The sequence below is a fragment of the Cydia strobilella genome, chromosome 24 (assembly GCF_947568885.1).
Source record: "Cydia strobilella chromosome 24, ilCydStro3.1, whole genome shotgun sequence".
NCBI classification, from domain to species: domain Eukaryota; kingdom Metazoa; phylum Arthropoda; class Insecta; order Lepidoptera; family Tortricidae; genus Cydia; species Cydia strobilella.
This window is the reverse complement of record NC_086064.1, coordinates 6,947,427-6,970,347: the sequence shown is the minus strand read 5'-3', so window position 1 is coordinate 6,970,347 and position 22,921 is coordinate 6,947,427. Positions and strand designations below refer to the sequence as shown.

General features: G+C 38.5%; 1 protein-coding gene across 1 annotated transcript; it reads right to left on the bottom strand.

Annotated features, from left to right (window-relative positions):
* Positions 1–7,706: 7,706 nt before the first annotated feature.
* Positions 7,707–22,075, bottom strand: LOC134752506 (uncharacterized). The gene is made up of 10 exons (XM_063688199.1): positions 22,070–22,075; positions 21,424–21,628; positions 20,873–21,194; positions 20,254–20,413; positions 19,023–19,165; positions 17,596–17,719; positions 16,322–16,412; positions 15,181–15,305; positions 14,426–14,596; positions 7,707–7,838 (listed from the first exon to the last, which is right to left on the bottom strand). The coding sequence occupies exons 1-10, from the start codon at positions 22,073–22,075 to the stop codon at positions 7,707–7,709; spliced, it is 1,479 nt and encodes a 492-aa protein (XP_063544269.1).
* Between the last annotated feature and the right edge of the window lie 846 nt (positions 22,076–22,921).

Here is a 22,921-nt window from a genome sequence, read left to right as displayed (position 1 = left end):
TGTTATCCCGAAGGCTTAATAGGCGTAGCGGGACTTCACCAAAAACATTTTTAAACTCATTTTTCCAATAACATTTTTTAACCTCATATTAACCATATATGCTGCAATTACCTAAATAATGTCATATGTAGTAAGCCTTTAACAGCATTTACATTACACAAATAGATTTATCAAAATTGTAATATTAATTTCATCACTACGCTCGGAATACTATTTTAGAATGCTTCGCTACGCTCAGTTTTCAATTATGGAATCATTTGCTTCATTCAGGATTCGATGTGCGGCCTCACCGTAAATATGTCAATTTCCTCCCAAGCTACACAAACTACTATTTCTACTACTGTAACTATTAAAATATTCTTTGAATTATTCTTTAGTTTCATAATAATATATCTTCAGTACCATAAATATTTATTTCTTAAAATATAGGTAATAATAGAATAATACCAGAGTCCAAAATTTAGTCGATACTCATTAAAGAATCTAGGGTTCCGCGGTACACTTCGAGGGGTTCTAACTATTATCTAGACGATCACATGGCCAAATTTTAGGGGTAGATTCTTAAGAGGTGTTTAGCATAAGAGTAGATTTTAATAATAATAGTTGGGGTGGTGACAGTGGTCAGGGCCGCAGAGAGAGGAACCGGCGGACTATCCGCGCCGTGTCCAAGATAACCGCCTTCTGCATCTGACCCTTGATCCAACCACCTAGCGAGAGTCTCTCAAGGTGTTGGTCGAGACTCTTCGCTATGAGACCGTTCGCTGAAACGACTATCGGGACAATGATCGTCGAATCAACATCCCACATGGCGGTTATCTCGTGAGCCAAGTCTAGGTACTTACTGGACTTGTCCTTCTCGGCTTTCACGAGATTCTCATCATGGGGGATGGTGATGTCGACGAGCACGGCCCGGCGCTGCGATCGATCTATTATCACAATGTCAGGCTTATTGGCTACAATAGTCCTGTCAGTGATGATAGATCGATCCCAATAGAGCGTGGCACGACCATTCTCGAGAACTGGCACAGGTAAATACTTGTAGTACGGTACTTCGCAGTCCACAAGGCCGTATAGAAGAGCAAGCTGCTGGTGAATAATCCTGGCTACGAGATTATGTCTGTGCAAGTACTCGCCGTTAGCAAGATGAGAACAACCGGAAATGATATGCCTGAGTGACTCTCCGGGACGGCGGCATGCCCGACAAATGTCGACCGTACCGTCCTTCAGGATATATTTCCGATAGTTGTTCGTCATCATAACTTCGTCCGCAATTGCACAGGCAAAACCCTCGGTTTCTCCGAAGAGGTCCCCGAATCGTAACCAGTTCACCGACGCGAGCAGGTCTACATCGGGTCCCGTGAGGGCCTTGTAGAACCGCCCGTGTAGCACCTTACTCTCCCATACCGCCTTGCGGCCCGCAGCACTTTGTACCACAGGTTTGTGCCAGTTCTCGTTTGCCAAGGAGAGCGGCGTGAAGTGCCTGTCCACTGCCACCACATCACGATGCATCCCACACTCGTTGTTAAGGAAATAATTCCTGAGATTGCACACCTCGCGGTTGTGGAGATCTTTGGCGTTAAGGAAGCCTCGACCTCCACACTTCCGTGAGATATACAATCTCATAACTGACGAGCGTGGGTGTAGCATACGGTGTGTGGTGAGTAGTAGACGGACCCTCCGATCCAGGGCGTCCAGCTCGGTCTGAGTCCACCTTAGTATGCCAAAGGAGTATATGAGTATGGGCATTACCCAGGCGTTGAAGGCGCGCACTTTATTGCCTCCTGACAAAAGACTGTTAAGGACTTTTGTGAGCCGACTGAAAAAGCACTCCTTCACCGACCGTCTAATACCCTCGCCCTCAATACCCAACGACTGTGACATACCAAGGTATTTATAGGTTTCTGATTCAGAGATAGATCTGAAAGACATTGTCTCATTATTATTATTATTATTATTATTATATTAAAATAGATCTTTACCTATAGATTACAGCTAGGAAAACCTATTAGAAATGTGCAGTCAAGCGTGAGTCGGACTTAATTACTTAGTTTTTGATCCGACCCCTACGGGTTTTTTAGACATTTCACTCACGGTTCACATAAAAAATACATTGTTTAAATTGTGTAATGTACGGAACCCTTGTAACGCGAGTCCGACTCGCACTTGGCCGGTTTTTTATTTCTTAGTTTTTAGCATATTGCGTTTAGAATTTGCGCTCGGCTCCAAAGGTAAACCTCTAAATTATATTTGGAGATTTTATGAGTGATGAGTCACATGGACCTAGCCACACCACACACATTACATACATTACATTCGTTACATTCTCTTTGCCGCCGCCATGTCTCGCCCGAACCATTGTATTGTTAACGTGTTTATTTCAATATACAGTCAATATAAAAGTACTTATTATTCCACACCAACATAGGTCACCCTAGCCGCTTTATATAAAACTACCGTAATACTTATTTTAAAGTGGTGACCTCCCAACGTTTGATTAGACTAAAATTAGTGAAAGACAATATTATCGTGCTAAGTGTCAAGTTCAACAATGGGACCGCCTAAGTTACCTTCAGACGGCGAGACTCGATCCAGCGAGGCTGATTTAAACAACCGAGACCATGGTCATTTCAGTGTCGAGCCGGATACCGGATTTCTGGGTAGATCAGCCCCGGATCAGGTTTATCCGAACAGAGGCGGTGTTAACGCCACAGCGTATAGGAGAGGAAGTGACGCAAAATTCGACATGGTAGTCTACTACTATCACACCACTACCAAAGGAGGTCATTCTACGTCTGACAGACTTCCTCACCAACCCACCAGAGATGAATAGATACCATCAGGCCTTGAAAAGAGAGGACTCAAAGAACAGACAGATTGAGAAAGTGCTGAGTGAAATGGATTTGGGGGACCAGAAACCCTCAATCTTCAACTTCAAACTTCAATTGTTTTTATTGTAGGTACACAATAGTACATTTCGATGCTAGTGCGGAAAGTATGTCATGACATTTCCGCGCGTGTATCGAACGACGTTTTTTAATACAGTTGCGAAAAAATAAGAAAAACAACAAGTAAGGAATTCGAAACTTCTTCTTCTTCTTCTTTTAAAATTATGGCTTCAGCCCAGTGGGACTATTTCGCCAGTATCAAGGTATTAAGAGGTTTAAAAACGACAAAAATTGTACGGTTGTACAAGACAGTGTACGGTGATTTGTTAGCTCTTGTAAATCGATAGCTAGACTTTACAAGAAGCACGTGGACTACCGGCCGTTGACTCCAAGATGGTGGTTAAACGCGCTTCAAAATTAATTCTCCATTCACTGCACACTACCACATTAGTTTATATTACACTTTAAACAATATTAATGAGCAAAAAACAAAGTAATTAATCACGATGCTAACTATCAAGATGGCGCTCGAACCGGAAGAACCAATTCGAAACTTTTATATTATTAATTCTGTGACATCATTGACATTGACATTATGAAGAGGTGTTTTTTAGCTGGGTGTTATTATTATTGAACCCACTTCAATGAGTTTTTTTTAAATGCATGTTCTATAAGACAAAAACAATTGTAAATATAAAAACATTGTACTATTATTACCCAAATATGGTTAATTACGATTATTTGTGTATCGTACATTTATAAGAACAATATCGAATGTTGCCTTCGGAAACTTGAAGCAGAAAGAAAAAACGCCTCTTCTTTGACAGGCGTTCCGTTCCATTCAGACAACTTATTAAGAACGGTTTTTCAATATTCAATATTAAAAAAATAAAAAATAAAAGTAATAAAATATGAAATATGTATATTTTTCGTATTCTTACATTAACAGTAGGTTTTTAAGTTGATTACGACGTTTAAAGGAAACTAATATTAACACTCATCAATAAGTAGTCATGAATTGGAACAAGAATAAATTTAAAAAAATTGGAAAAGTAAAAAGCACTAGTTCGCGAAAACCAACTTTCCGCACGCTAAACAGCTACGTAAAGTAAAACACTTTTTGAGCAACTGTATTAAAAAATATTTATAGGGTTGTTAAGATTAACCTAATTAAATACAGTTGACAAAATGTACCTGGCATAAAAATATACTAGTCAGGTTGCTCTAGTTCCTACACGAGGCTAGGCTTAGCCTGTCTCGTAGGTAACCCAGACTCGAATGAGTTTATACAATTAAATAACATAACTTAAAGCCTATAAGAAGAGGAGATACAAAACAGAATTAATTTTACATTTTTTACAATAAATTATTAAGAAACATGCATTCTATCTGCTAGTTAAGTTTTACAAATTGTTGTGACACCGATTATTTATCTTATTTTTATTTTATTTTATTTTATTTAAAAGGTCTGCCAACAGCGGTTACAATTATACATTGTTAGGTTACGTTGTTTTACATTTGATTCTTAAGGTTATTAAAGAAAAAGTGATAATAAATTGATTACACAAAATATAAAACTAAATCTAAAAATACCCATAACCCTACCTACCAAAAACCTACTAAATATAAAATACCTCTCCCAAGCTACCCGCCTCTGGAATGGAACCTAGAATTATTAAGCTTATTGAACAGCTAATTAACTTAAAATATCTCCATATATTTACAAGTAAAAAATGGGAGCTAGCTCGGCGACGGATGGTAAGGTGCCCAGAAGGCTGGTAGCATTGCCACGCTGAATTGCGATGCCAATTCGCTGGGCAAGGAAGTAACCAGCCTTCTGGGTCACCCGTAGCATCAGTGAGACCAAAGACTCCGATAACTCCGTAATAGATGGATACAGTGTAAGGAAAAAACGTGCCTCGAAAATCACGAAAGTTTGATTCTCGATCAGATGGCGCCACTAGTTTTGGCCTACTCTCATATAGAGGGCGTTGAAGGTTTCATTTGTTATTTATAATTTTAACGTATATCAGCATAGAGTAACTTATACTAGAGCGGTGAAAGAACATGGGTCAAAATCATAAAAATAATTAATGCAAATAAAAAAAACATTTATCCTTATTTAAATACATTTTATCGTATTTTTATAAATCTTCATTTTTGGTTTTAAAGTGTGTCGATAGATAGCAGTGAATTTACTGTGGTTAAAAAATTTACTATGACAGTACCGCTCTATCCTATTATATCCTCTTTAGAGAGACGCTTTTCTAGCTCCCTAAATATACAATATACTTACTTAAAGTTAAAGCAAGACTAAGAAATTAAATAGGAAACTGAAAAGGTGTAATTCTACGCTTTTACCGAGGTGGATGATGAGAAGTTGCTGTGGTTGGCCGCAAAGCGGCTGAATGCTTGGCTGGGTGGAGCTGATCTCTTGTATGTCAAGTGTGTAGGTAAAGATTATTATTTGTAAATTAGGTTTTAGTCCTAGAACCTATTAGTTATAAGCATATCGCAATAGGGTATTTGACTACTAGTCAAATCAGTTTCTTTTTTCGAACTGTCAAAACGATTTTGTTTCTATGGAATTTATATGAAACACTAGCATGTGACGTCACAATCAAATTACCTACTCTTTATAGTTTTATACGAGTTTTAAAATAGAAATTGTGTCTAAAAATAACTGCTGTCTACGATTCTCTATTATTCTTCTGGTGCTTTATTTCATGCATGGTGTAAAATAATTTATTTTAAATACAGTCAAAATACCCTATTGCTGAAAGTCCACAGTGAAAGAACATGGGTCAAAATTGTATAAAAATAATTAATCATCATCTTCCTCGCGTTGTCCCGGCATTTTTGCCACGGCTAATGGGAACCTGGGGTCCGCTTGGCAACTAATCCCAAGAATTGGCGTAGGCACTAGTTTTTACGAAAGCGACTGCCATCTGACCTTCCAACCCAGAGGGGAAACTAGGCCTTATTGGGATTAATCCGGTTTCCTCACGATGTATTCCTTCACCGAAAAGCGACTGGTAAATATCAAATGATATTTCGTACCTAAGTTACGAAAAACTCATTGGTACGAGCCGGGGTTTGAACCCGCGACCTCCGGATTGCAAGTCGCACGCTCTTACCGCTAGGCCACCAGCGCTTCTATAAAAATAATTAATGCAAATAATAAAATCATTTATCCATATTTAAATACATTTTAATGTATTTTTATAAATCTTCATTTTTAGTTTTAGAGTATGTCGATAGATGGCAGTGAATTTACAGTGGTTACAAAATTTACTATGACAGTACCGCTCTATCTTATTATATACTCTTTGGTTCAACCAACAGCGGTTGTAGTCTTGTAGTGCGCAGCAGGAAGCAGGCCCAGCGCCAACCCAAACAACAACCTGTGACGAACCAGTGAAGTGTCTTAACCCTTAAATGCATAATGATGTATATATGCATCGTATATTTGATGGTCCGTGGCTCAATATGCAGCTATCCAAAATCACATTTATTACTTTTATACAGCATGACACATCTATTTCAATTTATTAAAAAGTTATACAAAAAATCATGCATTTAAGGGTTAAAATAAAACAAATAATGTGGTTATCAAAGTGATCAAGTGTATTTCGGTATATCAAACTAACATGTTTTCTTTAAATATTATGCAATATGAATGACATTTAACCAAAGTTTTGTTTATTATCATAATTTATTTAGCAATTTCCTAGTTCAATAATGTATTATTTGTAAATAGTTCAGTACCTAGTATTAAGATTGTTGCAGTGCCCTAACGGGGTATCATGTACCTACTTCAAAATGTTTTGTACCATCCTCTGTAATGAACATGATCGCAATAAAGATATATGAATATTCTAACATTTTTGTAATAACTTTAGTTCTTATATCTAATTATCACTGTACAACAATGTTACTGCATTAATCGAATTTAAACTATCGTGAGACATATTAACTTAACTAACTTAGCGGTTAATGTCATTGCATTCATTGCGTATTACGACTCGGTACTCGTATCACACAGTTAAGCCCGGTTCACATTTGTCTGTCGTATCGTGTTGTGTTGTGTCGTGGCGCATATCGGTTTCATACATTTATTATGGTTGCGTTACTTGTGTTCACATTTTTCTGATGCACGCTGCGTCTAAATGAAAGATAAGGTAACACTGAGGCTATGGTCTCCTATTTTATGCTATACGCGGCGTCTGACGTTAGCGTCAACGTTCAATTCCGTTCCGATCGACGTCTGAACGCAACGCACAGCGTCGGCGGTCAAAACGTCTGCATTTCAGTCGCTGCTCGCGAACGATCTCGTGGTCGTGGTAGTGTGTGTGTAATCATGGACGTTCTAACGCTTTTAATGGTATATTTGATACTAGAAGAAGAGGCAAAAGACAAACGTATAAGAAGAAAAATAAGGGCAACACGGCATCGGTCATCCGACTGCATCACATTTTTTTTCCCAACATTGATGTATATAAATATTGTTTTTATAATTCTTGTCACTTTTATCATATACCTAATGTATTAAAAGATTTAACCGATTCTATTAACAATTCGTCTGTTTCTTTATTAAATCTCTTTATTTTGTGTGACGCGAGAGACTACCTTTCACGCTGCAATGGTCCGAAATGACTAGAGACGCGGCGCACAGTGTTAAGATGCCGCGTACGTCAAGACGCCAACGTCGACGTGTGAAAGAGACCACAACAGTACATCTCTATAGTAAGCATTGTGACGCAGCGTACGACGTGACGAGACGTCGCGTATAGCGTAAAATAGGAGACAATAGCCTGATCCCTATTGTCCTTCCGCCTTAGCCTCTTCAACCAGTATCTCCTTCAGTTGTCGACGCATGATCTTCTGCAGGTCGTGCCTGGGGAGCTCAGAGAGGAACCTTATGCCGCCAGTCAGTCGCATGTACCAGGCGACCTGGAATTAGAATAATTTAAAGTAGTCGCGCATACTTAAGGTGGTTCGATTTTCATGCAAAATTCAATCTGCTTTAATTAAGGCACTACACACTATTACTACACAAATATTTGCTCATTTATCTACTTTCGAATATTCGTTTGCGCTAAATTAATAGAAAAACTTTGTTTCATACAGAAATCATACATAAATCAACGTAATTTTTTCATCAATTTTACGTATGTGTGTGTCACAAATGTCGTGTACAAATACGTTGCGTGCGGCGTTGCCACTCTATGACGTTGGCGACGTTGCCTGGCCGACCTGGCAGGATTTGCAGTGCCGTCATGTTTAGTGCATTTTTATTTGACAGTGTTGACACTGACACATAGGGTCATGTTTATTGTGTCAATTTGTTTGTATAAATTCAAAATGATAGCAACGTCTAAATCAAGTTACAAAAATCATCGGTGTTCTGGTCCGCGAAAATCCAGAAAAATTCAGACTCAATTGAAGCGGAATTCATGATGGTGAAGTTTCGTAAGGTAGGTACAGTTTCATTCCTTCATTGTACATTGTAATTTTCTCGTGCCGATCTTTTTAGAAAATAATTCTCACTTCTTCCGTAATGGTAGATATAAGCAGTGAACAATACCTATATAATGTAATTATTACTGTTTTGGTTGCCGAATAGTCAATGTGTCACTAACTCTAGGTTTTTCAGGACATCCTCACTGCAATAAAGTAAAATAAAACATTTCCTGGGGATGAAAATTATGGAATTTTGTCTATGAATGAAAAACACAATTATTACTAGGTAAGTAAATGATAACTTTATTAGAATCCATATTGTTGCATCATCTTTCTTCCTATAACATTAGAGAATTTGTGCTATCATGATATTATTTTTCTTTCAGGTACAGGGACAACTACGGATAACAAATATGAAAAAATGTTATTTCATTTGTTGTGTGAATCCATCTACACCAACAAGACATCCACTGCTGGACATAGGCCACCCCAGGGATCTCCACAACGACTGGTCTTGCAAGACCGGCCAAAATATCGAGAAATAAATAATATAAATAAACATGATAAATATCCCGTTTTCTATAATAGTTATAATTAGAAGGCCATGCAATGTTGTTACTCACTGTACCTACTTGAATCCAAAAAAAATATATAAAAAAGTTTTAATTTTATTTTACAATTACTACTTTATTATTAGTACATTACGATACAAGTGCGAAAAGTAGGAAATTGGCAACGAGTGGCGATAAATTGAAACACGACCGAAGGAAGTGTTTTAATCGACACGAGTTGCGAATTACCTTTTCGCACGTGTATTGTACAACGTTTTACAGTACATAATTATGGCCCTTTACATTTTCGACATATGCACGTATTGTACTAATTACCGCACTAGGGCGGTAACGTATATGTAGCACCATATGTACTAAAAAGTATTTTACAGTACATATGGTGCAACTTTCTCGCCCTAGTGCGTAAAGAGCACTTTTCATGCATATGTCGAAAGTTTAAAGGGCCATATGTACTGTAAAACGTTGTACGATACACGTGCGAATAGGTAATTCGCAACTCGTGTCGATTTAAAACCCTCTCTGCGGTCGTGCTTTAATCTGTCGCCACTCGTTTCGAATTTTCTCTTTGCCGCACTTGTATCGTAAATAACTATTTCAAACTGCAAGGGTACGATGATAGATCTCAATTCAATTTAATTTTGCAACATTTGGCTTTATTAGGTTATAAATTGTATGGAGATGAAATCTATCACCGTACCCTTCTAGTTTGAAAAATACTATAGAGGCTGGGCAGTAAGGGATTGCTTTACTTGTAGAACTATATTTCGCCCTTTAAAAAAAAACTGATACCTGACACTTACAAACCTGGACTTCCTTGGGCTAGTGCTACTAAGAATCGTCAGTATTCTCCATCCTTTCTGAGTTGGAAGAACCCAAAAAGGTGAGATTTGTGAAAGTCAGGTTTTCAATATATGTGGCGTTTTCAACCAAACGGGTACCTACTTATTGTTGTCATATTTCCATAAAGCTTCAAAATGAAATCAACCTAATCGACAACCGACAATGTGGTACCTTTTAGTTCAAAACGTCACATATTTTTATAAAACGTTATAAACTAATTTATTAATAATACTGAATATCTGGGAGAAAAAGAAAACATAAGTAAAAACTCAAAAATGCTCGTTTTCCCAGAGATAAGACCTAGCTAGATCGAACCCCTTACAGCAAATTTCATCGATATCGTTAGAGCCGTTTCCGATATCACTGAAATATATTTCGGTTATTCTTTATTTATTCTTTATTCTTTATTCAAACAAACACAAGTATAAGTTTACAGCAACCTACGCCAAGACACTTATACTGTTAATACATAGTCAGTATCATAAACATGTATACATTTTTCGAACTACGAGTATCTCTAGGAACTTAAATTAAACATACATACTACAAAGTTACATAGGTAGAGTTTAAAAAAATCCTGACACTACTTTGTAAGGACGGCCACTTGTCTGCGAATATGTCTGCGTTTTGGATTGAAGCTAAGAAGTTATTTAGTAATTCTATTGCTCGGTACGTGGGTGCGTTTGAACCGTGATAGGTGCGGACATTTGGATATGCGAAAAGGTTTCTGGCTCTACGTGCGCTACGCCCTACTGCAGCTATGTAGTTGTCTGGGGTAAAAATACGCATACGCTCCAGAACAGATGGGTTGTCAATTTGATTTCTTAGAAGTAGACAGTAGTGTAAGGCAAGCGTTTGCTTACGCCTTAGCTCGAGAGACTCCAACCCTACCATTCCCAGTACAAAGGATGACGGAAATAAGTACGGGTAGTATCCATAATACCTTTTGTAAAGATGTCTAGTAAATTTACGTTGGACGCGCTCGACCATGATGTTATACTTTGCTTCCCGAGGGTCCCATGCGATGGAACTGTACTCAAGCTTGCTACGGACATAGGCATTATATAGAATTATTGCAATTTTTGGGTCACGAAACTCTGAAGTCGTTCTTATAATGAACCCTAAAATTTTGTAGGCACTTTTGCAGATATTTATAATGTGAGAGTGCATGTTTAGCTTAGTGTCGAGTGTTAACCCTAGATCTTTTATTTCTGTTACTCGGTCAAGGGGAATGTTTGTAAGAGTATATGTCTGGAGGATAGGATCTAGAGACCGGCTAAAACTTATTACTTTGCACTTAGATTCATTTAGGTACAAGCGGTTTGTTTTACTCCAGCTGTCGACCTCGTTGATTGTTTGCTGTAGTACCGTACAGTCGGATGCATTTACGACCGGTTGAATTATTTTAAGATCATCCGCATAGAATAGTGATTCCACACCTGATATATTACTTGGTAGATCATTAACCATTATTAAGAAAAGAGTAGGCCCCAGAGTGCTACCTTGACTAACCCCGGAACGTGTGTAATACCTTTCAGATTGGTAACAGTTTAATTGGACATATTGTTTGCGGTTCCTGAGGTAGTCAGAGAAGAAAATAAGAAGTTGAGGGGTGAAACCTAAAGCTGATAGTTTGCATAGGAGAGTATCATTGTCAACTAAGTCGAAGGCTTTCTTAAAGTCAAAATAAACAACATCAACTTGTCGTGCAGTATCCATTTCGCGTAAAACGCTATCGAAGAAGCAGATGTGGTTGGTGGTAGTTGATCGGGAAGCGCGAAATCCATGTTGACAATCTACTAATTTACGATTTATCTGATTGAGTAAACAGTGGTTTAGAATGGTCTCAAACACTTTACCAAACACGGACAATACAGCAATGGGCCTGAAGTTTGTGATATCAGAAGACTTGCTTATCTTAGGAATTGGGGTCACTCTTGAGACCTTCCATTGGGATGGGTATACGCCCAGCTTAAGCGATAGGTTGTATATGTGAAGTAGCGAGTGTTCTAACACATATACACAGTCCTTGACTAGAAACGGGGGTATACCATCAGGCCCAGCTGACGACTTAGGTTTGAGTTTCCGAATAGCGGCTCTAATTTCTGAAATACTGATCGTTGGGATAGCAATTATAGATTCATTGTTATTACCAGCCTCCCGTTCCGCCTTTTTGGGATCTAGTTGTGGAGCTTCAGGTTGGAATACTGAGCTGAAGAAGGACGCAAAAGCATCGACTGCTTCTTGATCAACGACTGTTTTACCTTTATATATGTATTCAGATATTTGATTTCTATTCTGTTGTTTACTTTTGACGTATTTCCAAAATTCTTGAGGGTTTCTACTTATATTACATTCAATATCGTGAAGATATTTTTTATAATATTTGTTAATTAGCTCCTTTACTTGAGACCTGTAATATTTAAACATTTCGAGGTTAAATTGTAGGCCTAATGATTTAAATTTTTTTAAGTGATAGTATTTTAGTTCGATATATTTTTTCATTTCCGGAGTGTACCACGATGGATATGTATATACTTTAGTTTTGGGTAGACGTTTGGGCACAGTAACATTGAAAACGCCGTAGAGTTTTTTGTAAAAAACGTCCACTGCAGAATCAATGTTGTCTGTATTAAGAACATCAGACCAGTCAATAGACTCTAGCTCTGTATACAAGACAGGGAAATCAGCTTTAAAAAAATTCCATCCGGTCGGAGCATCACTATGTTCAACACTACGCGGTAAAGGTAGGGCCCGCCTTGCCTGTCCTCTTGGCAGGGTGACAGTCACTCCTAAAGGTGGATGATATGGATCTATAGGTATCAACGGCTCTACATCACTACCCACGCACACATCACTGAGACTAGTTAAAACTAAATCCAAAATGCCACCATATTCGTTACAAATTTTGTTTAATTGCCTAAGTTTGCAAAATTCAGTGAAACAATTAAATTGGTCAACTACTTCTTTTTTACGAACCCGAATCCTCTTGCACGTATTTCCACGAACATACCGCAACGCCATTGCAGCATACTTACACTGCATGAAATTGTCTACTACAAGCATCACGGAAACACTGTTTGCATGTGTGAGTAATAGTAGGAAATAGCATGACAGAAACACTCTGTCGACTTTAAAAGTGTTTTTTGCACTAATGAAGTATTCAATGTTTATTATAATAGTTCAATATTTATGTAAAGAGTGCGCTAAACATACTTTTAAGTATACAGATACCAACACTATTCTACAAAAAAATAAAACCTGAAAATTTGCGAAAGTGACGCCATCTAGCGGGGTTTAAGCTTTGGGTAACCTAGTCGAACCACCTTAACATGTTTTTTTGTTTGTCTTAGAACACAAACAGTCATAATAACATGTTACATATGTTGTACACAATGTACAAAAACTGAGAAGTGATACAAACAGACCTAACAAATACTAGTTTCTATTAGGACGTTTAGGTAAACGCGCGTAAAGATTTTGTCGCTCTTATCTGTAAATTTCGTAAAGTTTGGACTGCTAAAAATTTGAATTTGTATCCAAAGTTGTTTGTTTTTGTTGTTTGGTTGTTTGATTACGCATATCCTGTACCCTGTACTCCACCTTTAATGGACTACAGTTTTGTTATTATGACTGAAGTGTAAATGAAAGTTAGACGAAATCAATTTTCTCCAGAAATTACTTTAAAACAAGTGACAATTTCTCTGAAAATCGACTTTATTTCAACATAATTTTGATACTTAAACAATCTACAACATTTGCTGAAACTGTTCTTATACATCATTTTGTATAATTTACCACCATATTTTTTTGATTAATTTTAAAAAACTGCCCCATCTCGTCATATATATATTAGGGCTTGTGCACAAATGACGCGAGGTTCGATAGGGGGGAGGGGGGTCACGGAAAAATCACGGCAGATCACGTTGAAGCTCACCAAATATCAAAAAGTAGCCAAAAAAACCTCGCGTGATTTGTGCACAAGCACTTCCCGGTGACGTTCGCGACCTCATAAAAAAGGCAAAATGAGAAGACGTGCTAATAGAAACCAATACTTGTTATTTAGATATTACGACAGAAGGTGTACATACAATTTCAACGACTAAATCTATCAATTTTACATTTTTACGCTTAAATCGTTACCGGGCTCTTAAGCTCAAATTTTTAAATGACATGCTAAAATTTTATGAAACTTACCATGAACATTTACGTAACAAAAGGAAATAGAGCGAGTAGATATTATGTTTAAAAAACTTCTACTTCTACGTTACTTATAAGATGTAATGTTTTGAAAAGATGTGTCCCGCCGAGTTTGTTGCCGGTCCCATATATCAATTATAGGATTGAGGGGGGGGGGGGGGTTTCAATCTTCTCAGGGCAGAGGTGTAGCCTACTTGAATAATAAACCATCTTTATCTTATCTTTATCTACTCTCTGTAATTACTAGTACCTACCTAATTTCAAAATATATATTATTTTTTTTATTTGGGGAGAGCAGACCCCACAATCAGATGGGAATAATGCTAAGGAGAGAGAGAGAGAGAGGTACCTACCCAATTTCTAACAACGAAAATATGCACTAGACATATATATTTGCACTAGGTATATGTTGTTACTTGAATGTTCATGACTTTTATTATCTTAATTTCATACATTTGCGTTTACCTGAGGGTTCACGAACTCGACCAGCTCGGCCTCGGTGGCGGAGGCCCCGGGGCGCAGCACCACGAAGGCCGTGGGCTTCTCGGTAACTTTCTCAGCCGGCTTGCCCACCACGGCCGCCTCTAACACCGCGGGATGCTCAAGAAGGACTACCTCCACCTCTCCTGGGGATACCTGCAACACAGATTAATTAATAGTTCTTCCTGCACGAAAGTTCCGTAGTCAACTAGGAACACTTATAGTTTCGCCATGTCCGTATTGTCTGTCTGTCCATATTATACACGAAAAGTGGAGGTGCTTTTTTTCCGCTTCAACCCTTATAGTGTGTGGTATCCTTGGATATGTCTTTTATAGTGGTCATCCTCATAAAACATTTTTTGATAAACTATATTTTCGGCAATAATCACACTGAAAGAAAAAAAATGTGTTCGTGCAAGCGCACGCACGCGCAAACCCGCATTGTGTATTTAGACTCTGACTACGCTAACTTTGCACAAACTTGGCAGTGAAAATGCACATATCTCTAAATTTGTTACCTTAGAAATAATGATGTGTTCTTATAAATTTGGCCACTTTAGCCATCACTATCTATTTGATGTTGATTGTACTGTCAAAATACATTCTTCGCGTATCCACTAGTACCTACTCAGCATTGGCGACTGAATGTCTGGCCAATTCTTTTGGGTGATTTAAGAATTGTTCCCATCGGGGGTTTCAAAAACACCTTGTATAAAATAAAAGTGCACGTTGTATCTTACCTTATATCCAATAGAAACAATGATGTCCTTCAGCCTGTCCAGAATATAGAAGTGTTTCTGGTCATCGTAGTACCCCAAGTCTCCCGTTAAGTAGAAACCTTCCTCGTCTATTGGCGACGTTACACCTGAGATATATAAAGAGAGAGAGATATAGATAAAACTAAATTCGCTGTGTCTCGGATTCTGATGATGTCAATGAGATCAATTGAGTCCAGTGCACTTTTTACCTAATGGATAGAAATATAGATAAATAAGTAATATACTCTATAGCACACCTCAGTAGAACATACAGCTTTTGGAAAACAATTGGATGTTGATATTCCTCACTTTACTTCTACATCGTACAGTAGGTCAGGTACAGCCGGGCCGGGTAAGACCGAACTATTTTCGGCGAGTTAGAAGGACGTCGCAAAAAAAACCTACTTAGTTAAGTACACTACTACCACTACTACTACTACTACTACTTACTACTACTACTTAGTAGGTAGTTACCTACTTAATTTTCACTAACTTTTACCTCCGAATGTTTAATGCAAATGATAAAAAGAAAACAAGCTTTTATATAAATTCGTGTTGATTAGTCTAGGATAATTTATATTGTAATTTTATATTATGAGAATAAATATATATATCTAAATCTATTATTAATTTATATACACGAGTAACTTACATTCAAAGTTAATTTTTTTTTTAAGATAGCAAACCGCAAATCCATTTTAGACTAATAAGATCGGACTAATAACTAATTCTAACTCAAGCAAGGAGAATAAGTTGCATACTTTGAAAACGTCCGGTCTTTTGTCATTAAAGATTAACTTTTTCACACTTTTTTAAACGTTTTTAACACGACTGAGCGGTTACCTCAAATTTTTGAGAGGAAGAGAAAATTAGACTTTATTAGCCGCATGGTATAATAATATACTCCGCCTGGTACTCTCTTCCGAGACTCGCAAACCACGTGACTGACTCAAGTCTACGTCATCGTGAACCTGTGAACAGCATGATGACGTAGACTTGAGTCAGTCACGTGGTTCGCGAGTCTCGGAAGAGAGTACCAGGCGGAGTATATTATTATATCATGATTAGCCGTTAAATTTGGGTATGTGACAGGAGAGAAGTGAACCTAGGTTGTATGACTCACCTATGTATCCCTTCATGACTCGTGGGCTTCGAACGCAGATCTCCCCGCGCTGGTTTGGTCCAAGGATTGCTCGAGTGTCTACGTCCACCACCTTTAAATATGATAACAAATTATAAGTTTTATTTTTCTATTGATAATAAAGATATTGACAAGACAAGACAGCGGACCTAAGGGCCCACCATGAACATCGTAATTATATTTTCGAATGATAGAGCCAGATAACGAAATTTAGATTTTCGACGTTTGTAAAACACTACCAACAAATGGTATCGTTGTGTTCAGTAGTAATAGGGGTCATAAATAAATAAATAAATAATAAATAAATAAATATTATAGGGACATTCTTACACAAATTGGCTAAGTCCCACGGTAAGCTCAAGAAGGCTTGTGTTGTGGGTACTCAGACAACGATAAATATAATACCTATACAAATACTTAAATACATAGAAAACATCCATGACTCAGGAACAAATATCTGTGTTCATCACACAAATAAATGCCCTTACCGGGATTCGAACCCAGGACCATCGGCTTCACAGGCAGGGTCACTATCCACTAGGCCAGACCGGTCATAACACATTTTAATTCATGTAAAGAAAATGAAAAGCAAATCTTTAGGTACCTATTACGCTGCACTCTTACAGGCGCAACTCTTGAGACACAAAAAGAAAAACGGGATATATACATATACGTGTCGGAGAATGGCTGAATTGTGCCATCTATCGACTTTAAGAGGCGTTTTATCACGCAATCTTTGACAAATAAAGCAAACTAGGGTGATAAGTCTGTACACCTGTGGCGTTCGACGCAGTTACGCCGAGGCGTCATAGAGTGCGCTATTAAAAACAAATGATATCCAGAACAATTGAAGTTATGCTGTCAATCAATCTTTAGATGAGAGGTTGAGACCGAACGGGAGAAGATAACGTCGCTGGCGGTTCCTGGGTCTAATCCACTGGTTTGCTTTGGATAAGAAATGTAACGTGTGCTGTGATTTGTAAACAGTCTTGTGCAGTAAAGACTGTGAGTTGAATTGAATTTCATTAAAAGCCCTCGTGGTCACCCACGATTGAAGGTTCTGATGTGCTCCCGAAAGTATGATACGCCCACGATTCCCGACATATCTAATTATTTGCCAGAGTTAACTTTTATTGCGTTATCCCCAGAAGTGACCTTTTTCTAAACGTGTTTCAGTACTTTGACCCACATGAAACACATTTAGAAAGGGGTCACTTGGGGATATACGAGTATGATAAATAAATTTCTAAACTTGCCTTTAATGTGTTGCCAGCACACGCAACGCCCAGACTGGTGGTTCCCACTGAAGTAGCATCTTGCGTGGTTATCGGACTCACTTCAGTCGCGCCATACAGGTTTTGCAACTGCACATTAGGAAATCTGCAAACATGTTATTTTTTTACAGTCAATCTTATTTATTAGAAATGAATATAAAACTAAAACTAACTACAATTATAATAACTAAAACCAAAAATTAAAAATACCTATCAAATTTTTGAGCCCTTGGTAGGGTGCCCATCACGCAAGCAGCGTTCCCGCGCTGGATTGCTATGGCCAATCTTTGTGCGAGAAAGTCGCCCGCGCGAGGGTCACCTGTGGCCTCCTTTAGGCGTTTGCTGATCGCCTTGTGGAGCCCCCGTGCCCCCTATCTCACGGACCTAGTGTATTGACGCCAAATGCTACAAACTCGTATTAGGTAGTGTGCGCCGAGACAACTATATTTTTTTACCTTGAAGCTTGTTATGGTCAGTGTCCGACCGAAGTTTCGGTTTTATTCTCGGAATAACTCATGTCTCGGCCGAAGGTACGATATGGAACAAAACCGAATATTTGGTTTCATCACAAAAACCGATTTTGATTAAGTACCTATATAATTTATTATTTGGATATTAATTTGGCTGGTTTAAAGAGCTCATTTTGGGCGGGATAAATACGAAATTATAACTTGTCCCAAATAATAATTGGCTTATGTAATTTTCCCCTGAGTTACGGAAATACCATACTTTATCGTAATTCAGTGGAAGGTTTGTTAGGTAGGATAGGATATACGGTCCACCGCTTACGGTTATATTTTACAAATATTGTTAGTACAAATCACGAAACTCTATCTAAATCCACCAAATTTATCGAAAACAAAAAAAGTTAAATGTTAGATAAATTGTGGCTTTCTATTACAGAAAGGTCCATATGCTTCAAGTGCAATAAGGACCTTTTTATCTGAAATTAAAACAGAAATTCTGATAGAACGGTCTTTATAGCACATGAAGCATAAGGATCCTTCTCTAATGGAAAGCCACAATGTTTCACTGGAACAGGGAATTTGAAGAGCATCTACACTCTCTATTTAGTTTTCTAATACTATCCTTATTACCAGATCTGGGCATCCGGCAGGGTTTAATCGGTGGAGGTCAGAGTAGCAGCCCACCACAAGAGATTTAAGAGCAACTGATAGTGTGTACATTTTTAAACTGTAGCAGACGAGCGTACCGGATCGCGACTTTGGTCTGGTTTGGTCCGAAGCCTGTTCGATTGAGTGGAAGGTAGTTTGCCGTACGTCAGTTAAGGACGCAGGTATAAGAAGTGAGAGCAAGAAATAAATATGCTGACCGGATCAAAGTCGCGGTCCGGTACGTCCGTCGATTACAACTTTAAATGTTTTGTTGGAAATTTTGGGTGAACTTACTTCTTCGAGAATGCCTCCAACAGTGAAGGCTGAAGCGGTGCAGCAGCGGTCATAATCACCTTCAAAGAGCTGAGATCGTACTCGTCTGTGTTAGCGTTGACCAGCTCTTCAACTAAGTTGGGAATGACCGGTATCGTGTTCACCTAAAACAGTTTAACGGCCTCTTAATCTAGGCGGTAGCATGCCTAAAAAGCTGAAGGTTGGATCCAAATCCCGGTAGATGAAATAATAAAGGTCTGTCTTATAATCAGCTTACGTGTGTTATTTATTCCTCCGTCACAATACATTTTTTTTCTCTTAATGATTCACACTAGGTACGTATAAAAAAGTCATATGTCTATTTGTGTAATTATATGTGTAAGTTTATCAATATAACAATATTCATCTAGTGTCTCGGTTACAAAGTTCATTTTACTTCAAAAGACCCTGCACCTACTTAATCTTTCTGGTTTAGCCCTATGGTTGACTGGTAGAGAATGCCTTGTGGCATTAAGAAAACCTATTGTGCTATCATGCATTGTGCAATAAAGATTAAATAAATATATGGCGCAGTCGGTAGGATACGAACTTACGCTCCCAAAGGACTCGAACTTTATGGGCACTTTTCAAGTGATTGGAAGTTCCAACATATTACATCATCCCCAAGATACGCTCAGTCAAATAGTCTTGTGGAACGAAGTGTACAAACGATAAAAAATTAACACTAACTCGGACTTCAATCTCGCACTTCTCGAATTTTTGAATACACCTATAAGTAATGACATACTTTCACCTGCAGAATTTCTATAATTGGAAGTTCGATTCCAATTATATGAGCTGCACAAATTTCGAAATGATGAAAAAGCCTTCGTATGCTATCTCACAACACAAATACACACAAATACAAATCAAAATAGTTTGATATGTTCCCTAGTTAAAACTTTGAAGTTGAGCAGAGGAAAGGGAAGGTTCCAGGCGCTCCAGCCAGTTGGTGGCGAGTCAAGGGTCTAGTGGCCCACTGGGTCATTTTTGAAAAAATAACCATCCAGAAAATATCAGGATTTTTAGTGATATCCGGACTTTTGCCAGGATATTCCATTCTTTCATATGATTATGACAACATTGACAACCGTGACGTCCGTGACTCGTGACTTTCTTTTTGGTATCCGTATGGCTATTTACAAATACTCCGTCCTTTCTCGAAGCAGCATGTCAATGCAAAGAAATCTAGAAAGCCTTAAATCATCCTTACCTTATAGTCCTGTATAACTTTCAAGTCTACATGCATATCTTCTGTGTTAACAATTGTTTTGCCGGCGCACAAGAACGGGTAAGCCCGGAAAATGCCGTAGGCTCCGCACAGATTCGATCCCGGGAAATAAAGGGTTTCCAAAGATTCAAAGTCGTACCACCTGAAATCAAATATTTATAATAATATTTACTCTGTGCGGAAAGAGGACGTGGAATATATGGGGCCCAATTCCACGACTCTTTTCGAACAAACTCTGCAAGAAATTGTAGAAATTAAATTGAAATTGAACTAAAGGCGAAACATAGTGGCAACACCAGTTGACTTGTCACCACAATCACATTTTTGTCATATTTTAAAGCTGTAAAAAGTAATGAAATAAACTATTTGTATTTGTATATTTTTATTAATATTATTTTTACTTTAAAACATTTGGTGCTGGAACGCAGAGGAGTAGCTCCATACAGGGCAACACATTTCGGTTCTCCGAGAGATCTCCCCGAAGTCCTACTCAACATCAAAGGTGTGATATTAGGATTCCTTGATTGAGGAATTGCATCACCTTCACGCAATAGGCGCAGAAACCAGCCCGTGCTACAACACAATAGAATACAACACTTACCATCGTGGCTCAGCGCAGTGCGCAATAAAGTTTAAATGAGTATGCTGCACTCCCTTGCTGAGTCCCGTTGTCCCAGAGGAATACAAAATCAAGGCCACGTCAGTCGCCCCGTTTACGCTAACTGGCTCGTAAGTGTTTATATCCACGTCCACATTTGACGAAAACGTCTTCAGCGACTCGATGCCTGCGATGACTCCATCGAAACATATGAAGGATTTGATGAAATCTAATTTCTTCAGTACGTCGCTGTGCTTTTCCCAGAATAAGCGGCTGCAGAAAGCGTATTTTGGCTTCGTTAGTGTTAACTTGTGTGTCAAAACAGCTGAAAATAGCATTTTTATTTTCAATTTGTGATGTAATTATATTTCTCAAAATAAATAAGAAACTAATATTTGTAGACTTATTTCCTATTAATTTGTAATTGATGAGGAGACAGCCAGCAGCTCGTAAAGACTTTTGTTCTTCAAAAACTGACGAGAACGGTCCATTTCATCTTAATTTTGGACAATAGTTGATGTTTTTGGAGTATATTTGAGTGTTTTTAAAGGTACCTGTTCCGCAGTCAAGCGCGATTGGCGTGCACGTAGCGCCCGCCATGATTACGCCAAGGCCAGTAGGTAGCAGCGTGGCCCTCGGCTCGCCCATGACCGCCACCGTGTCCCCGCGCACCACCCGCTGCGCCAACGCACTCGCTACTCTAACCGCATGCTGCGTGAACTGTGAGTACGTCAGCTGATCGTCCCTCGTACAGTTGCGCTGAGTATAAAAACCATTACATAGATGTGCTATACACGTGCGCCCCAGAGACACAGAACATACGCAATGCGACAAAATTAAAAACACGTTTTAACATTCCTGACAACATACCAAAAACAACCTACGTAATTTGGTCGCGTTTATTGTTACCCACCATAAGAACGGTGGGCAACAAAAAACGTCTACGTCTCTTAGGACTTTTTAGAAATAGGCAGAAAGGAAAACTGAGACTATGACAAGGACAAACAATAATAGCCATATAATAGCGCTTTCTGTGCTATATTAAAGCTACGGTCAAATGGGGGAGGGGCCATTTCCTCTATATTATTGTACCTCTATGATAAAACCCACAAATTATCAATGAACTATTAAAGGAAGTATCAGGCGTAAGTATTCGAATGTTATTGTAGAGGCGTATTGTAATGTATAACTGGAGAATACCAACATTTCTTATGCGAACTGCCAAGGAGTGGAACGCCCTGCCCGAGTCTTGTGTTTCCGCATAATTACAATCTGGGGCTCTTCAAGGCAAGAGTTAATAGGTATCTCATAGGTAAGCGTGCTCCACCGTAGACCGCATCATCACTTACCATCAGGTGGGATCGTGGTCAAACGCCTGCCTATTCATCTTAAAAAAAGAAAACTGGTGTGGAAGAAGGGGGGGACGGAACTGTCTTATGGAACTTTGGGTAGGAGTAACAAAGCGCTATTATTGTTTCATATTTACCTACTTCTTAAAAGTACTTAGAGCCACTTCAAAACGGTACACACCGGGAATCGTGGGAGTTAGTATCATACTAGAGAGAACACATATCAGGGTGCCTAGCCATGATTCCAATCGTTATCGCCGTAGCGAACGATGCGCTGATATCTCTCTGTCGCTATGGAAATACACTACACACTAATGTGCATAAATATAAATAAAAAAATAAAAAAAATAATACCGACTTCAAAAAGGATTAAGTAAAATATCATCTCGTTTTACATGGGGCATTTTCTATGAAAAGGGACATTATTGTCGATGGCGCTTACGCCGCACAGCGTCGCACAGCATTGTATTTATATCGGAGCATCGTTTATAATGGCGTAAGCACCATCGACAATAAGGTCCCTTTTTATAGAAAATACCACATATGCGCTAGCAACTTATACGTTTGTAGTCGGTGTCAACACACCGCCAACCAGAATGCCAACCCTGGTGTTGTTCGACGAGAAAGCAAGAACCAGCATTATAATATTTGGCTTGGCATCTACCTCAAACTAAAAGGTCGGGCGAAACCCGATATCCAGCGC